This window comes from Tupaia chinensis, unplaced genomic scaffold (genome assembly GCF_000334495.1).
Source record: "Tupaia chinensis unplaced genomic scaffold, TupChi_1.0 Scaffold000097_1, whole genome shotgun sequence".
Classification (NCBI taxonomy): Eukaryota; Metazoa; Chordata; class Mammalia; order Scandentia; family Tupaiidae; genus Tupaia; species Tupaia belangeri.
In genome coordinates, this window is record NW_006159559.1 from 9,917,953 (window position 1) to 9,936,227 (window position 18,275).

The following is an 18,275-nucleotide window of genomic DNA, read 5'->3' on the forward strand; positions in this document are numbered from 1 at the left end:
GAGAGGCAGCACTCCCAATAGGTTCTTGATACCACTCTCCACACCTAGCCTCAGCCAATCCTGGATCAGGGGCATACCTGTGCCTAGCATACTCAGGAAGGTCTCTAGACATGAAACTTGAACCTTCCCAAGTGGGTCAGCCTCACAGAGCACCGTGCTTTACTGCTGCGCCACTGTCTAGCTTCTCATTCGTGTCTTTGTGGGGCTCATTCTTTTTTTAATCACTGAATAGGAGTTCATTGGATAGATGAATCATAGTTTATTTATCAGAAGACATTTTGTTTGAGTTTGGTGATTTCAGTGAAATCACCAAACATTTGCCTGTAGGTTTTTCTGTGGATATAAGTTTTCAAATCAGTTGGGAGAACAATCATGATTTAGCATGATTTATATCATAGATAAGACCATGTTTAGCTTTGTAACTGTCAACGTCTTCTACATTGCCTGTACCATTTTTGACTCTCATCAGCAGTGAATGGTAATTCCTGGTGCTTCAGAACCTCACCGACAGTTATTGTCTGTTTTAGAATTTTAGCTATTCTAATAAGCATGAAGTGATACCACCTTTTTTTAATTTGCATTTCTCTAATAACACTGAACATCTTTTCATACGCATATTTGGTTTCTGTATATCTTTGGTGAGGCATCTGTTCAGGTCTCTTGCCTGTTAATTAAGTTGTTTGTGTTCTTATTGCTGAGTTCTAACATTTCTTCATATATTTGGGCTATGGGTCCTTTATCAGATATGTTTTGGAGACCTGTTCTTCATTCTTGTCCTTTCTCTTAACTTACAGACCATAGTTTTACATTTTAATAAAGTCCACATTATTTTTCTCTTTTATGGATTGAGTTTTTCATGTTCTATGTAAAAACTCATCACCAAGCTCCAGCTCTTACAGATATCACTTATGTTTTTTTCCTAGAAATGTATGGTTTTGCAGTTTTCCTTTGTGTCTTTGATTCATTTTGACATCATTTCTATGAAAAGTGTAACCTAGTTTTTGTTTAGTGAATTGGGCTTGACTTATACTAGTCAAGATTCTTTTTCTTGACAATGACAACGCCACCTATTTAATATAATTAATTTTAAAACTCTTATCTGGAATTACATCTATTCCTCTTTCTACAGTTTTGTGCAATGTACTGTCAGCACTGTCTGTCCACTTCCACTAAGTCTGTTTTTTATTATACTATTTTAAATCTAAAGCTTATAAAAATTTTAAGAGTAGAGGAAATCTCTGTTTCTCTGTCATTATGAACAATACATAATCAAACCCAAGCCACAGGCCTTAACCGAGGAGGACTTCCTTACCCAATTTTATTGTTCTCAGCATTTTTGGTAAGCTTGGGGTCAGGATCTAGCATTTTACCTAGGTTAGTTACAGGTATCTAGCACTCATGATATCTCCTTGAGACTGAGTGCACTTTTCCTTCTTTTGTAAGTGTCATTTTAGAATCTAAACATAGAGACAGCTCCCTATTATAATCACATTGAATTCTTTAGGCCCTGTCTACTGTATCTCTATATTGGGGTGATTGACAATTGTATAAATTAGACATTTGTCAGCTTACTAAGCCTTTCTTAAGTCCTGAGCCCTGTAGTTTTTTGTTTTTATGTTTTTTTTTCCTCCCAGAACCCCAGGTTTTCAAATTAAATTTATAATGTATAAGCTTTTCATGGTTCTTTTTTTAAAAAAAGAATTATTTTATTTAACATTATTTACTTTTATTTTAATTTGACCAGAAAGGGACAGAATGAGAGAGAGGGAAAGCGAGAAAGCAAGTCACCAGTTCTGAGACTTGAACTGTGGTGGGCTATGTGGGAGTCCAGCACCCTTAACCACCACGCCTCCTGCTGGCTCCTTCATGATACTTACAAATCATTCAAAGTTTTGTGGGAAAATAAGCCTTTGTTGCAGTAATAAACTTTGCATTTGTTACATAAATATAGGGAAAAAAATGCTGTCTTAGTTTACTAGATATTAACAGGCATAAGGTGTAATATCTTAAACAGAGAGGGGATGGAAGGAGAGAGCAGTGATATTTAATACTTCCCAGGTAAGAAGGATGAAGGTGGGGCCAGATGTAATTACATGCAGCTGATTTGCTTTTAGGTCATAAATCTTCACTTCTTTTGCTCTTTAATAATTATGGTGTATATTTTTTCCATGTGGGCATATATTTCTTTCGCGTATGTATTTATACCTGTCTCAAGAATGCCAACAAAAGGCAACTCTGTAACCCAAACTTAAATCTATCAATAATTTTTCTGTGTTAGGACATTTCTCATAGGAAGTCATTAAGAGGACTTTATAGATTATATTGGGTATTCTTAGAAATAGAGTTTTATTAACTTGTTTGCCCTTGATCGTCCTTATTTTATAAGTTTTCCTCCTTCTTACCTTACTGCTTTTGCCTCCCTTTCTCCCAATTGACCTTGACTTGTAAGAAATTCATACTTGAGGGACCAGCAGTTGGCATAATGGCTATGTCGCCAGGCTCCCAGGTAGTCGACCACGGTTCAAGTCCCAGACCCGGTGGCTTAAATTCATGTCAGGTGCGTGTGCGTGTGTGCCCAAGCTCCCGAGAGAAGAATGAAGGAGAAGGGATTACGGCGTGGCCATCCCCCCCGGGGAATTGATTTCTCGCTTTCTGTGTGTCTCTGTCTCTTTTTGTCTGGCAAGTGCACACACCCTATGGCAAAAATATCTCAAAAAAAGAAAAGGAATTCATACTTGACACATTTTAGGCCTTATTTTCTCTGTTTCTCTGTCATTATGAACAATACATAATCAAACCCAAGCCACAGGCCTTAACCAAGGAGGACTTCCTTACCCAATTTTATTGTTCTCAGCATTTTTGGTAAGCTTGGGGTCAGGATCTAGCATTTTACCTAGGTTAGTTACAGGTATCTAGCACTCATGATATCTCCTTGAGACTGAGTGCACTTTTCCTTCTTTTGTAAGTGTCATTTTAGAATCTAAACATAGAGACAGCTCCCTATTATAATCACATTGAATTCTTTAGGCCCTGTCTACTGTATCTCTATATTGGGGTGATTGACAATTGTATAAATTAGACATTTGTCAGCTTACTAAGCCTTTCTTAAGTCCTGAGCCCTGTAGTTTTTTGTTTTTATGTTTTTTTTTCCTCCCAGAACCCCAGGTTTTCAAATTAAATTTATAATGTATAAGCTTTTCATGGTTCTTTTTTTAAAAAAAGAATTATTTTATTTAACATTATTTACTTTTATTTTAATTTGACCAGAAAGGGACAGAATGAGAGAGAGGGAAAGCGAGAAAGCAAGTCACCAGTTCTGAGACTTGAACTGTGGTGGGCTATGTGGGAGTCCAGCACCCTTAACCACCACGCCTCCTGCTGGCTCCTTCATGATACTTACAAATCATTCAAAGTTTTGTGGGAAAATAAGCCTTTGTTGCAGTAATAAACTTTGCATTTGTTACATAAATATAGGGAAAAAAATGCTGTCTTAGTTTACTAGATATTAACAGGCATAAGGTGTAATATCTTAAACAGAGAGGGGATGGAAGGAGAGAGCAGTGATATTTAATACTTCCCAGGTAAGAAGGATGAAGGTGGGGCCAGATGTAATTACATGCAGCTGATTTGCTTTTAGGTCATAAATCTTCACTTCTTTTGCTCTTTAATAATTATGGTGTATATTTTTTCCATGTGGGCATATATTTCTTTCGCGTATGTATTTATACCTGTCTCAAGAATGCCAACAAAAGGCAACTCTGTAACCCAAACTTAAATCTATCAATAATTTTTCTGTGTTAGGACATTTCTCATAGGAAGTCATTAAGAGGACTTTATAGATTATATTGGGTATTCTTAGAAATAGAGTTTTATTAACTTGTTTGCCCTTGATCGTCCTTATTTTATAAGTTTTCCTCCTTCTTACCTTACTGCTTTTGCCTCCCTTTCTCCCAATTGACCTTGACTTGTAAGAAATTCATACTTGAGGGACCAGCAGTTGGCATAATGGCTATGTCGCCAGGCTCCCAGGTAGTCGACCACGGTTCAAGTCCCAGACCCGGTGGCTTAAATTCATGTCAGGTGCGTGTGCGTGTGTGCCCAAGCTCCCGAGAGAAGAATGAAGGAGAAGGGATTACGGCGTGGCCATCCCCCCCGGGGAATTGATTTCTCGCTTTCTGTGTGTCTCTGTCTCTTTTTGTCTGGCAAGTGCACACACCCTATGGCAAAAATATCTCAAAAAAAGAAAAGGAATTCATACTTGACACATTTTAGGCCTTATTTTTATTTTTTTAAAATGATTTCTAAATTAAGATGTCTTTTACTCATGTGTAACCCTTGGATCTTTGTAGATTAATGACTCTGGATAGAAATAAGCAGATAGAATTAAATTATAATAATGCACTTGTGAAGTGTTCACTGTCCCTTTTCAGCCTCATGACATTTATTTTGTTAACAATAATATACTTTAGAACAAATATAGCAATTCCCAAATCTTGATTATTTTTGCTAAAAGTGCTTTTTAAATGCACATTCATTGTCTTCTTGAAACAGGCAAGAAATGTACATTATTCCTTTTTAATCAGTATATCTTATAATCTTACATGCATAAATCTGTCAGAATTTAATTAAAGGTAAAACTCTTAATTAAATCTTACTGCACACCAAAACATTAGTGTAGCATACTAACTAGATAGGTTCATCTGTGAACATGGAATGACTTTTAATCTTAAAAATTCTATTCCAAAAAAAAAAAGAAAATTCTATTTTGTATCAATTGTGTCCAAACATAAATTATGATATTTTTATCTTCAGACTTAATGAAAAAGCAAACAACATAATGTAAAAAATTCTGACATCTTTTAAGTAAAAATTCTATTTTTTAGAAATATAACATCCTCTTCCTACAAGAAAGAGGTAGGGTGAAAATTAAAATTATTCCTAACTGGTCATTTGGACACAAATATAGTTACCTAGAGCAGTAGTCCCAATCCTCATCTGTGAACATGGAATGACTTTTAACTTAAAAATTCTATTCCAAAAAAAAAAAGAAAATTCTATTTTGTATCAATTGTGTCCAAACATAAATTATGATATTTTTATCTTCAGACTTAATGAAAAAGCAAACAACATAATGTAAAAAATTCTGACATCTTTTAAGTAAAAATTCTATTTTTTAGAAATATAACATCCTCTTCCTACAAGAAAGAGGTAGGGTGAAAATTAAAATTATTCCTAACTGGTCATTTGGACACAAATATAGTTACCTAGAGCAGTAGTCCCAATCCTGGCTTTGCTTAACATTACCTGGTAAGTGTTTGAAATATGAGCGTTCTGATTTACTTCAGGCCGGTTAAACTAGACTCTGATTGTGTGCCCTTGGGTTATCAGTACTTTTTGTAAGTTCAAGATAATTGTAGAACCAGCAGTTTTCTAGAGCTCAAAGCCTCGTGTTTTCATTACATTTTTAATTTGAACTTTTTTAACTATGCCGAGTCAGTTGTTTTGTTTGTTTTTATTCTATCTTAGACAGTGTCTTGTCATGTTGTTCTCCTCCTGCTTCAGCCTCCCAGCTACAAGCATAGCCACTATGCCCAACTCTTTCATGGATAGAGTCTCAATTTGTGCATAGGCCAGCCTCGAGCTTATGACCCTCCTACTCAGCCTCTCCTAGTCACTGGAATCACAGGCGCATGTCACCATGCTTGTCCTACAGATTGGACCTGGACCAAGCCCAAGCTTCCCACATGGTCGCTGCTGTGGAGAACAGTATCTTATTAGTGCATACCTCTACAACTGAGCCCTGAATGGAGTTTTTTGTTTTGTTTTGCCTTTTTTGTATTTGTTTTTATTTTTGCTATAAGGTACTATGTTTGCCAGAGAGAGAGAAAGAGAAATCAATCCCTGTAGTGATGGGCATGCCACAGTTTCCTCTCTTCCAGTCTCCTCTTGGGTTTTGTGCTTGCATGTACATGTGTCCTGTATTATTTTCAATCTGCCAAGTCCAAGACTAGAACTGTGAAGTTGACCATGTGGGATCTAGTTCCATACTACCAGCTGGCCCCCTCTATTAATTTTTTAATTCATATTTTTATAGTGGTAAATGTAAAATTTATCATCTTACCTGTTTCTAGGTGTTATATTGAAAGGTGTTAACATACTCATGTTGTTGTGAAACAGATCTCCAGAACTTTCTCATCTTAAAAATTTGAAGCTCTGTACCCTTGAATAGCCTGTTTTCTCCCTGTCCACCATCCCCTGGTAACCTCGTGTTTTACTTTTTGTTTCTACCACTTTGACCACTTTAAATAAATGGAATCATTCTTTATTTGTCCTTTTGTGATTGACTTTTCTTAGCATAATGTGCTCAAGTTTCATCCATGTTACAGCATTTGAAGGATTTCTGCTATTCCTAAGGCTAATAATATTTGGTTATGTCTATATACCACATTTTGTTTATCCATTTACCATCCTAGATGGGCACTTGGATCACTTCCACCTCTTCTGAATATAATGCTACTATAACACTTGGGAGTACAAATATCTTTTCAAGACCCTGCTTTCAGTTATTTTGGACATATAGTCAGAAAGATAGCTGGATCATATTCTAGTTCTATTTTTAAGCTTTTGAGAACTTTCTATAATGTTTCAGAGAGTTGCACCATAGGACACATGTGCTTGCAGGAGACACAGAGAGACAGAAAATGAGAAATCACCTCCCAGGAAGGATGCCCATGTCACGGTCCCTTCTCCTCTATTCTCTTGGGATTTGGGGCACATGTGCACACGCGCGTGCGTGTCTTGCGTAAACTTCAAGCTGCCAGGTCTGAGACTTGAACCATGTTCATCCATGTGGGAGTCTAGCACCTTAACCACCACACCACCTGCTGGCCCCCTCATTGTGGTTTTAATTTGCAGTTTTCTGATGGTTTGTGATGTTTCATGTGCTTATTGTCCATTTATACCTCTGTCACCTTTTGAGGAATGTTTTCAAATCCTTAGCTTATTTTTTATGCAGATTACTTATTTAATTCTGTTACAGGAGTTCTTTCCATAGTCTGTATATTAACACCTTTTCAGATATGATTTGCAAATGTTTTTTAATAAGGATTAACCCTTTTTTAAAAATTATTTTATTTAACTTTATTTATTTATCTTAATTTGACCAGAGGGGGACAAAGTGTGTGAGAGAGAGAGATAGAGAGAGAATGGGAGAGAAAGTGAGAAAGCAAGTGTGAAATCTTCAACTTTATTGTTCCTTGTCAAAGTTATTTTGGCTATTTAGATTAAATGGAATTGTTTCATTAATTTCCTTTTCACATGGTTTGTTTATTGAAATACTACTGATCTTTGTGTGTGGATTTTTATATTCTGCAACTTTGCAAGGATTACTAGTTTTAGTAATTTTTTTAGTGGAATCTATAGAATGTTTTGCATATAAGATCATGTCATCTTTACTACTTCTTTTCCAATTTAGATGTCTTTTTATTTTTTCTTGCCTAACTGCTGGATTGTTTCTAAGAGAAAAGACAAACAATACTTGTTTAATAGGAATACATGATGTAGATTTATATCGGCCAGAATGAGAATTTTGGAATTTATACCCTTTGAAGGCTAGAGAAAGCTACTGGGAAGTTTTAAACAGATGGAAGACAATCGGGCATGTAGTTTAAAAACAAGACTAATAAAGGTATGCAGGTTCTAGTACAGAAGTGATGAGAGGGATAAGAATAGATGCAGAAGACCAACAGATATCTGTAAGGTGGTCTGATTGGTGCTTTCAGCTGGAAAGGAGGGTGATGGTGGTAGAGAAAAGTGAATGGAGTTGAGTGTTAGGTATTTAGAAGTGACAGCTACATGATGGGTTGGATGTGTGAATAAATGAAGCGAGAGAGAGCACTTTAAAGACAGACTGGTAGGTTGCTGCTTCAACTACAGCTAATGGATAGGATGTGGAGAAGACTTATTTAGAGATTTCTGTATTCTGAGTTTGAGATGCCTGTGAAACAGCTAGTTAGAGATGCTACAGCAGCAATTGTGTCCAAATCTAGGTGTGTGAATACATATGTACCCAGTAAATGAGTTGGCCCCAATTTGGTGGGCTCATTGTAAGTTGTGGTACATAATACACAGTTAATACTTATGTTATGATTTTTTACCACAAAAATTCAATTTATAATGTATTTAAAGTTCACTATCTTTAAGAACTAATATTTTCAGTTTTTCATATTATGAAAGCAAAAGTGGCATTTTATGAAAAGTCTGTTTTTACTTTCTTAGTTGTAAGGACTAAATATCATTCATTTACATAGCCATTTTATGTCATTCACTCTTGATAGGCTTGTATGTGGCCAAACCTGCTTTTCTTTTGAAGTCCGTAAATAGGAAATATGTAGAAGACTATACATTATTAAGTAAACTACACACTGTAAGATAAAAGACTACACTATTACATATAGTTCATACTTTTTTGTAATGAGAGAGAAAAGCTGGAGTAGGAACTGAAGTATCTTGTGTTTAGCTAGCTTACTGAAAGATTAAGATCAAAACTTTTTGTAAGTCTGGCAAGCACTAAAATAGACAGCCTTGTTGCAATATTACAATTCTGAAAGGAAAAGCATGTCCTAGATTGGAGAGAAGTAGAGAAAGATGCAGAGGAATGTGCAAAAGAAAAGCAGTGAAGGAGAAATAGAAAGGCAGGAGGGAGAGAAGTAAGCTTTCAATGGGACTGAATTGAGTATTAGAGGTTCATCTTCTTTTAATCCCTTTGAATGATGAGCTCAGAATGTATAAATATTTTCTTTTAAATTGAGTGTTATTTCAGGGCCAGCCAGTGACATGATGTTAAGGTGACTGGTCCCCACATGCTGACTACATGGATCAAATACAGACCTGGTAGCTTAAAAAACATGCCAACGGTGTGTGCCTGTGTGCTAATTAGGGAGAAATGGAGGAAGGAATTTCAGTGTGATCATTCCCATAGATGATGCTTTCTCACTTTCTTTCTCTCTGTATATATCTCTCTCTCTCCAGTGAGTACACACACCAATGGCAAATTAACAAAAAAAAAAAGAAAGAAAGAAAGGAAAGAAAAGTTATCATGATGTTATAACTTTTACTGCCATAAAATGTCATTCTAATTAGAAATAGATGTAGTAGTCAAAAAAAATTTTTTTTCTTGTCCTACACTGTTTAATGCTGGATGGGAGATGACATTCTAGTCCTGGTTCTGTCATTAACTGGCTTTGTGACCTAAGGAAGTCCCTTGTCTTCTGTGAGCCTCAGTTTACTCATCTGCCAAATGATGGAGTTGGACAAAATAATCTGTAAGGTCCCTTCTGCTCTAGTATTTTATATCTCTTTGAAGTCTGTTTTGCCATAAGTGTGGCAGAGGTTTCCCATCATTAAAAAACTAAACCTGTGGTCTTAAAATTTAAAATATTAATACATATTCTCTTACACATTGATTTAGCACAGAATTATTTGACACAGTTTGTCATTCCAACTTGCAACTATTTGAGATTTTAGGGACTAATTGAGATTATCTTGTTAGAATGCCATCCATTTTATTTTTGTTAGATATACTTGCCACCTTTAAATTATCTCGTCACTAGGATCTATCAGAACCTTTTGATTTTGAAGTTTTATGAAAGTGTTTGAGAAAATCCCCAGACTTTGGGGGACAAAGAGACAATTTTTGTGTGAGTAAACTAAAGCTTTTTTTTTTTTAATGCCATTGACTTATTCATAGCGAGAAGAAATTTATTCTAACTCTGTTTCTCTCAAACCCTTCAGTTAAAATTTTCACATATTTTGCTTTGGCAAACAACTGAACTCTGAAATGGTATTTGCAGTTTAATTGCCCTGTTAGGTTCATGTGTTACTTACTTTTTTAGAACTGTTTAATTTTATTTATTATTATTATTATTATTTTAATTTGACCAGAGAGCAGAGACAGAGAGAAAATTTGAAAGCAAGCTGCCATGTCTGGGACTCGATCCGTTATTGGCCATGTGGAAGTCCAGCACCTTAACCTCTACACCACCTGGCAGCCCCAGTTCATTGATGTATTATTAAAAAGTAATTCCCTTTATCTCTCAGTAAGATGTATAGTCAGAGGTACAAGAAAATCGTGTGTTTAGTTTTTCTGTTTGCTTGTTTTAAAAAATTATTTTATTCAACTTTATATTTTTATTTATTTATTTATTTAGCTGATGTGAGAGAGAGAGAAAGTGAGAAAGCAAGCTGCCAGGACCAGGACTTGAACCATGATCGACCATGTAGGAGTCCAGCACCCTGATCCACCATGCCACCTGCTGGCCCCTTGTGCGTTTAGTTTTATAATCTGTGTTCCGTTTATATTTTTTACAAATTTAGTCTAATATAAAGAATAGAGGAGCATAGCAGGTGCAGAGGTCTAGGCAGACTACAAGAAAAGGGTGAAATTTGGGATCCTGTGTTAAATAGGTTATATGCAGGGTCTTCAGAAAGTTCATGGAAAATGTATAGTATGGAAAATTAAACATGGATTTAAAATATTTTTCTACCAAAATTAACTGTACTTTAATTTCATGTATCCATAAAGTTTTTTTAAAGTACCCTCATCTATTTATGATTCTAACACTGAAGGAATCAGGATCATAATACCTTATAGAAGAATCTTTTCATAGTAGAGTACAATTAGATTTAATAAATAAATTAATTAAAAATAATTGGAGGGGAGCAAAGGATATTCAAAGAAGGAAAATAGTCTCTATTTCCTACAAATTATAACCCACAAATCACTAACTAGATGTATCTTCCAGTCTGTCACAAGTCCAAAAAATAATGTTATGTTTTATTTCATTTTATGGGACAATTTAAATTATGTTACTGAAAGCATTCTCAAGGTTTCAGGATAATCATTACCAAATAAATGTTTTAAATTATTTGATTCCTGGTAAATAAAACTTGGGGAAAAGTTTAATTTTATTCTTCTTGAAATTTAAATTCTCTTTCACAAATGCAGGAAAATACAAGTTAGATGATTGAAGAAGCATTAGGATGAAGAATTGATGAAATAGAAATTTATTATGTATAAGTAGGCATTAAGCACATGTTGAGGTATACTGATTGATGTTTTAAAAATAACAGTAGTTATTTTTAAAGTGTTATGGGGTTTATCTTTTGACATATTTTTCCTCCATCTTAGGAGGGATATTTTAATTCATTTTAAAATGTCTATTAAAAAAGTAGACTTGACTTTTGTAAAATAAAAAATATTGGATTGTTGTGATCAGCAGTTGCCATAATGGCTATGTCGCTGGACTCCCATGTAGTCGACCGTGGTTTGAGTCCTGGACCCAGTAGCTTAAATTCACACCAGGTGTGTGTGTATGCATGCCCAAGATCCCGAGAGGAGAATGGAGGAGAAGGGATTGCGGCATGGCCATCCCCCCTGGGGGGGTGATTTCTCGTTTTCTGTCTCTCTGTCTTTCTAGCAAGTGGATGAGCCCTATAGCAAAAAATCTCTCCCAAAAAAAAAAAAAATATATATATATATATTGGATTGTGAGAAAAGTTATGACACATTTTTGCATAGAATATATATTACTTATCTGACTATCCAATATATCAGTATTGAGCAAAATATTAATTGAATGTTTTAGAATATCCAGATATCCTTTGTGATTACCCATATAAATTTGTCATGTCCTAGCCTTACAAATTTTAGGCATGCTAATCCCTGGCATTCACAGATAACTATTATGGGGAAAGAATTTAGTATAATTTTAGTAACCCTGACTATTAGAATTTATTATGAAGTTATTTTTATCATCAGGAAGTTTATTCAACTCATTGTAATAGTACTCCATTGAGGCAAAAATATTTAATGCCACTTTTAAAAATTATGAATATAATCTCTTCTTGCTGCTAAGGTTGATATTTTGTGATAGCCTTATTGGCTGAATTAGAAAATTGCAAGAAAAATAGTTTTAGATTTTGTGTTTTTTTAAAAATATTCCTTAATAGTATTTGTATTGCAAATGAATCATTACCAAATGTTACTAATCTATTATGTCTTGTTTTTTTAAGTGAATGAATTTTTAACTTTTGAGGGTCCCATCTTGTTGGATATGAGAATTAAACATCTGATCAAAACAAATCAGTTAAGTCAAGCAACTGCTCTAGCAAAGCTATGTTCTGACCATCCAGAGATTGGTACAAAAGGTAGTTTTAAGCAAACTTACCTTGTTTGTCTTTGTACATCATCACCAAATGAAAAGTTAATTGAAGAGGTGAGTATGTTTTTCTTTCATTAGTAATAATTTTTATAAGTGGAAAAAATAATTTTTAATTAGATTGGAATATCTTTGACTTTCATTTCTCTTAGATAGTGAGGGGGTCATTGTTGTAAACTTTTGATATGTTCTTTGGGTACTGGCAACTTGATTCTAAGCACTTCTAGAATTATATGTAAATTGATTTCTCCTAGCTTACATTTTAAATAATACAAATTTTATTAAAATGCTTTGGCTAAATAATGGCAAAGATGTTGATGGCTCAGCAGTTTGGTAGGATGTTTATATTTGTTAGCATTTGATTCTTCAGTTTTATCTGACTTCAAGATACTTGCAGATCTTTTCAACTGACTAATTTACATGACTACATAATTTATCTCTGTTAATAGAAAATGTATCCCTAGGGGAAGTCATATAACTTCTTCCTGTATTCCGGCCAGCAGGTGGTGTGCTGGTTGAGGTGGCTATATCCCACATAGCTGACTGCTCAGTTCAAGTTCCAGACCTGGTAGCTTGAGAAACATGGTTTTAAAATACATTCCTTAGGGATCAGCAGTTGGCATAATGGCAGTGTTACTGGACTCCCATGTAGTCGACCACAGTTTGAGTCCCGGACCTGGTGGCTTAAACTCATGACGGACATGTGTGCATGTGTGCCCAAGATCCTGAGAGGAGATGGAAGAGAAGGGATTGCAGCATGACCATGTCCCCGGGGGGTGATTTCTCACTTTCTATCTCTCTTTCTGGAGAGTGCACGCGCCCTATAGCAAAAACTTCTCAAAACAAAGAGAGAAAAATATATTCTTTATTAGTATTTGTATTGCAAATCTACCGTGCATTTGTTTGCCTAGAAAATCCCAAGAGGGTGGAGAAAAAGGTATTGCAGCATGGCCGTCCACCTAGGAAATGCTTTCTCATTTTCTCTCTCCCTATGTCTCTATGTGTTTCGAGCTAGTGCATATGCCCTGTAGCAAATAATAATTAATTAAAATCCCTCTATATATAACATATGTAATTTTATTTGAGATATATATGATTTTTAAGAGTTAATATTTTAATTTGCATGTATAATATAAAACTTTTCTTTGTGAGTTCCATTTTTCCTTCTTATTTGGCATAAAGCATAGTATTCGTGTATTTGTGTGTTTTATGAATATGAAACTGTGAGAGTATAATTGGGTCTATATGGGAAATTTGCATCTTGGAAGACTCTTAGCTCCAAAATGAAGTTGGAGATAGGGCAGAAGAATTAAAAGTCTTGGATCAACATAGTGAATATATAGTTAAAGAATGTAGATAGCGAAAACTATAGTACGTTAAACAGTATTCAGTGAGGACTGAATGTCCAAGTGTCTTAAAGAAGCATACCTTCAGTATTAAGACAGTGCTGTTGGGTTAGCTTTTCACAAGAGGGCATGTGCACTCACCAGAGAGGGAGAAGAGAAAGGACCGCATTTTCAGCCCCACCAGGGAATGGTCATCCACAGTCCTTTCTCCATCTCTCTCTCCTATAAGAATTTTGGGAATGCATGTACATGCACCCTGAATGTTTTTCAAACCACTGGGTCTGAGACTCATCCTTGTACCAGTCATTGTACATTCAGTATCCTTTAACTCGATATTAGTAAGACAAAGGAGAATAAAAGAATTGTGGGACAGACTTAAGGATATGTTAAAGAAAGGTTGAGATAGATTTAAGATGAAAAGATAATTAACAGAGCCGCATGATTCACTGAGTTAACAGAGGGATTGGAATCAGAGTCCAGAAGCAAGATAGCCTCTGACAGGAAATGGAATACTCACATGAGGTTAGAGGTTGTAACTCTAATGGTGAATATTTACTTATTTTGAATATAAAGTGAGGGTATAGGTGATAGGCGTGGATCCAGATTAGAAATAGGTCTTTAGGGCTTATGTGCAGATATTGAGGATACTAGGAACAGTGATGTCACCATTTTTGGCTGGATGCACAGTATAATATCCTTTCTCACTTGCCAAGAATATTATACTGTAAGTTTGGGCGTTGGATGTACATTTTTTTCTTTACTAGTTCTCCTATGTCACAGCTTTATAATTACTACATATGAGAGCAAAATAGAAGACTGTTGTTTCCTCATTAGTTTGAAATAACTAAACCAGATATTGGCAGATATATGAAATTTCTTAAAATAACCTTTGATCCTTTAATCATTAAAGTAATTATTATGCTGATGTATCTTAGATACTTTTCAGCTCCACTACAAAAAAATCAATTCAGTCCCTGACCTTAAATTATCTCTTTCCTTACTTTCTGCACACTTTTATTTAGCAGATGGTGTGTGCTGTGTAAACAGTGGTGGTGGTGGGGGGTGTGGTGGATAAGGGTGAATAAGGCATAGGCCCTGCCCTAAAGAAGCATAGCTTTAATATTTAAACGTAGGTTTTTAGGTTAGCTTTGAAGTTGAAGACTGTGAATTTATAGTCTCAAGTAAACAACTATCCTGAATAATCAGATCTTGAAATACCAACCCTCGGGGACCAGCAGTTAGCATAATGGCTATGTCACTGGACTCCCACATAGTCGACCGCGGTTCGCGTCCTGGACCCGGTGGCTTAAAACTCATGCCGGGTGCATGTGCGTGCATGCCCAAGATCCCGAGAGGAGAAGGGATTGCGGCGTGGCCATACCCCCTGGGGGGTGATTTCTCACTTTCTATCTCTCTGTCTGTCTGGCAATCGCACACGCCCTATAGCGAAAATCTCTCCAAAAAATACCAAGCCTCAATTCCCTCTTGGTTTAATTATCCAGATTTTAGTAGCAACACTCCTATCTGCCCTGGAGATGATCAGGAAAATTCTCTATGAGGGTATTTCTGATGTCACATGAAATTATTTTTCTCTCCTTTCTCATGTTAAGTAAAATTAAGACTTTTTTTTTTTTTTTTTTTGAGAGAGAGGTTTTTTGCTATAGGGCACGTGCGCTCGCCAGACAGAGATACATAGAGACAGAAAGCGAGAAATCACCCCCCAGAGGGGATGGCCACGCCGCAATCCCTTCTCCATTCTCCTCTCGGGATCTTGGACATGAACGCACACGCACCCGGCGTGAGTTTAAGCCACCAGGTCCAGGACTTGAACCGTGGTGGACTACATGGGAGTCCAGCAACATAGCCATTAAACTAACTGCTGGTCCCAAGAATTAAGACTTTTTGATGAACTTTTTTTTTTTAAGTTTATTTATTTATTTATTTCTTCCAAGATAGAGAGAGCAAAAGGAAGTACCCCTAGCAAGGTCTTTATGCCATGACCCACCTCCAGCCTCAGCCAGCTCGATCACAGGTACACATGTATGCCCAGTCTGTAGAGAGAAGTCCTAAGCAATAAATCTGTGACACTCTCATGTGAGTCCAAATGCTATCCTCTGGTTCCTTTTTATGTTCTATTCTTTTGTTCATTTTTTATTTTTGCTAGAGGGTATGTGTACTCACCAGTAAGAGAGAGAGGGAGAAGAGAAAGAACTCCCTTCTCCCCACACCCAGGGGAATGGTCAGCCACAATCCCTTCTCTCTCCTTTCAGAATTTTGAGCATACATGCACATGCACCCACTGTGTTTTTCAAGCCACTGGGTCCAAGATTCAGGCTACATGATTGGTCATGTGGGATCCAGCTATCTTAATCACCAGGACATTTTCTTTAGCAGAGTTCATCAAGGTCTCTGTATACTCCATCCCAGAGAAGAAACTTAATTGCATACAAATCAGAACAGTGTAGGTGTAAGTGTACACATTCCTTGTTAAAAGTCCCTTTGCTTAGAGATTATGTTTGGTTATTTTTTTAATATATCTGTTTCTATTAGAAACTCATTCTTCCTTGTTCCATATGAAATGAGTTAATTGTCACCTGCGTCTGTCATTTCTGTCCCAAGGGAAGATAGTTTGAGAAAGCAAACCTGGTGGCTTGCTTTCTCACTTTCCCTTGCTCCTTTGGAATGATCCTCCAAAGATATTTCTCCTAGTCACCCTCTCCTGTGACTTTTCATTCATTTACTTTTTTTTTAGATTTTTTTTTTCTCTGTAGGGCATGTTGCACCACCAAAGAGACAGAAAGTGAAAAATCACAACCTATGGAGATTGGCCACACTGCAGTCCTCTCTCCTCCATTCTCCTCTTGAGATTTGGGGCACACACGCACATGCGCCTAGCATCAGTTTCAAGCCACTGGGTCTGGGACTCAGACCACGGTTTGGAGTCCAGTGCCTTAACTACCACAACACCTGTTCCTTAGACAACAGTGGGAATAAACTTAGGAGTCAGCCATGATTTGGATTGATGGTTTTTCTGAGGAATCACTTTCAAGTTGAACCAGTAGACAAAGGATTAACTATTTTCCAGGACCTCTTCAGTGTGGTAAAAATAGCAGCTAGTCCTAACAGATAAAAAGAGGCTAGGAGAGATGAGTGTTTATCTAACTTTTCTGCAAGAAGTGAGCTTTGGCCTGGATTCTTGGTATAGGTAATAAATGTAAAGCCAGCAGTGGTTAGTTTAGATCCAATAGTCTATTGGCTTTATTGTTAAACATAGAAGCTTAAAAAGTAAACTCTTTTGTCTTATGTTTCTCTGATATCTATTTTCCCTATTTAACACTTTACTGGGTGATAAATATTGTTTGAAATTTGGTACATAACCTTTCTGACATTTTTTCTGTGCATATACTTATGTTTTCATATACTTAGCACCATGTAACATACCCTGGCTGCTAGTCATTTCGCCCTCTCTTATTGTGGACATATTTTCCATAGCATTCCATATAGATAAATTTCAATTTTTTTCTTAGTAGTATGCTTAAATAGTATGGATGTGTAATATTTTTAACAGATCGTGGGCACTCTGTTGCCTTGTGCATGTATCCTTATTGAGAGTATGGTGTTAAAATACATTTCTGAAAGTGGAATTGCTAGATCAAAGAATCTACATATTTTAAGTTGATAGAGCCAAACTATATCCATAAAAGACAGTTGCAGTGTATGTTCCTTGAAATAGTGTATGAAATATCTTTTTTTCTATCACGAGAAATTGTTAGTCTTTTAAATAAACAAGTAAAAATTCCTGAAATTATTAAAATTTAATCAGAGCCAATACATTTTAAAATTAAATATTGATGAAGTGTTTGAATACCTAGTACTAAATTTAAATCCATATTAAAATATAAGAGTTATTTAATTTTTAAAATAATTTTTCTGCTTTATAAAAGGATTTAGCATAGTACATATTTAACAAATAGATCATTCTAATTGATTTTACATATTTATATTCAAAGTTCTAAATTTTCTGATATTTTAATTTTTGCTCATTTTTCAAAACAATGAAGGATAGCCCCTATACAAGTAATATACTGGTGATTTCTGATTTATGCTGCCTTGGATTTTTTTTAAATCTTGTTCATTGCTGTCTATATTTAACTTTTTCACAATTTCAATTCAGCCACTCATTAGTTATAATATGATTGTATTTTTTCTGTCATTCTCTTAAAATATGTTTTTGAAGAGGGCCATCTAGTCCAAATCAGGAAAATTAAAGCCCTCAACTACATGTTAAAAAATGTTTTATTTGGGGCCAGGAGGTGGCATGGTTGTTAAGGTGCTGGACTCCTGTATGACCGACATTGGTTTGAGTCCCAAACCTGGTGGCTTGCTTTCTCACTTTCCCTTGCTCTCTCTGGTCAAATTGAAAAATGATAAGAACATATAAAATTAAATAGATAGTAATTCTTTTAAAAAAAATGTTTTATTGGGACCAGCAGATGGCATAATAATTATATCACTGGACTCCCATTTAGTTAACTGTGGTTCAAATCCCAGACCTGGCGACTTAAAACTCATACCGGGTGCATGTACATATGTGCCTAAGATCCCGAGAGGGAAATATAGAAGGGATTGCGGAGTGGCCACCCCCCCAAGAGGTGATTTCTTTCTCTCTGTCTCTCTGGCAAGCACAGATGCCTCACAGCAAAAAAAAAAA

At 35.8% G+C, this 18,275-nt stretch overlaps 1 protein-coding gene across 1 annotated transcript in view; it reads left to right on the top strand.

Annotated features, from left to right (window-relative positions):
- The window catches only part of ZNF292 (zinc finger protein 292), a gene marked incomplete at its 5' end in the record, with an annotated part of 53,701 nt that overhangs the window by 8,514 nt on the left and 26,912 nt on the right, over positions 1-18,275 (top strand). Inside the window, 1 exon segment of the mRNA XM_014585882.1 lies at positions 12,073-12,275. Within this exon segment, the coding sequence (XP_014441368.1) occupies positions 12,073-12,275 (203 nt within the window).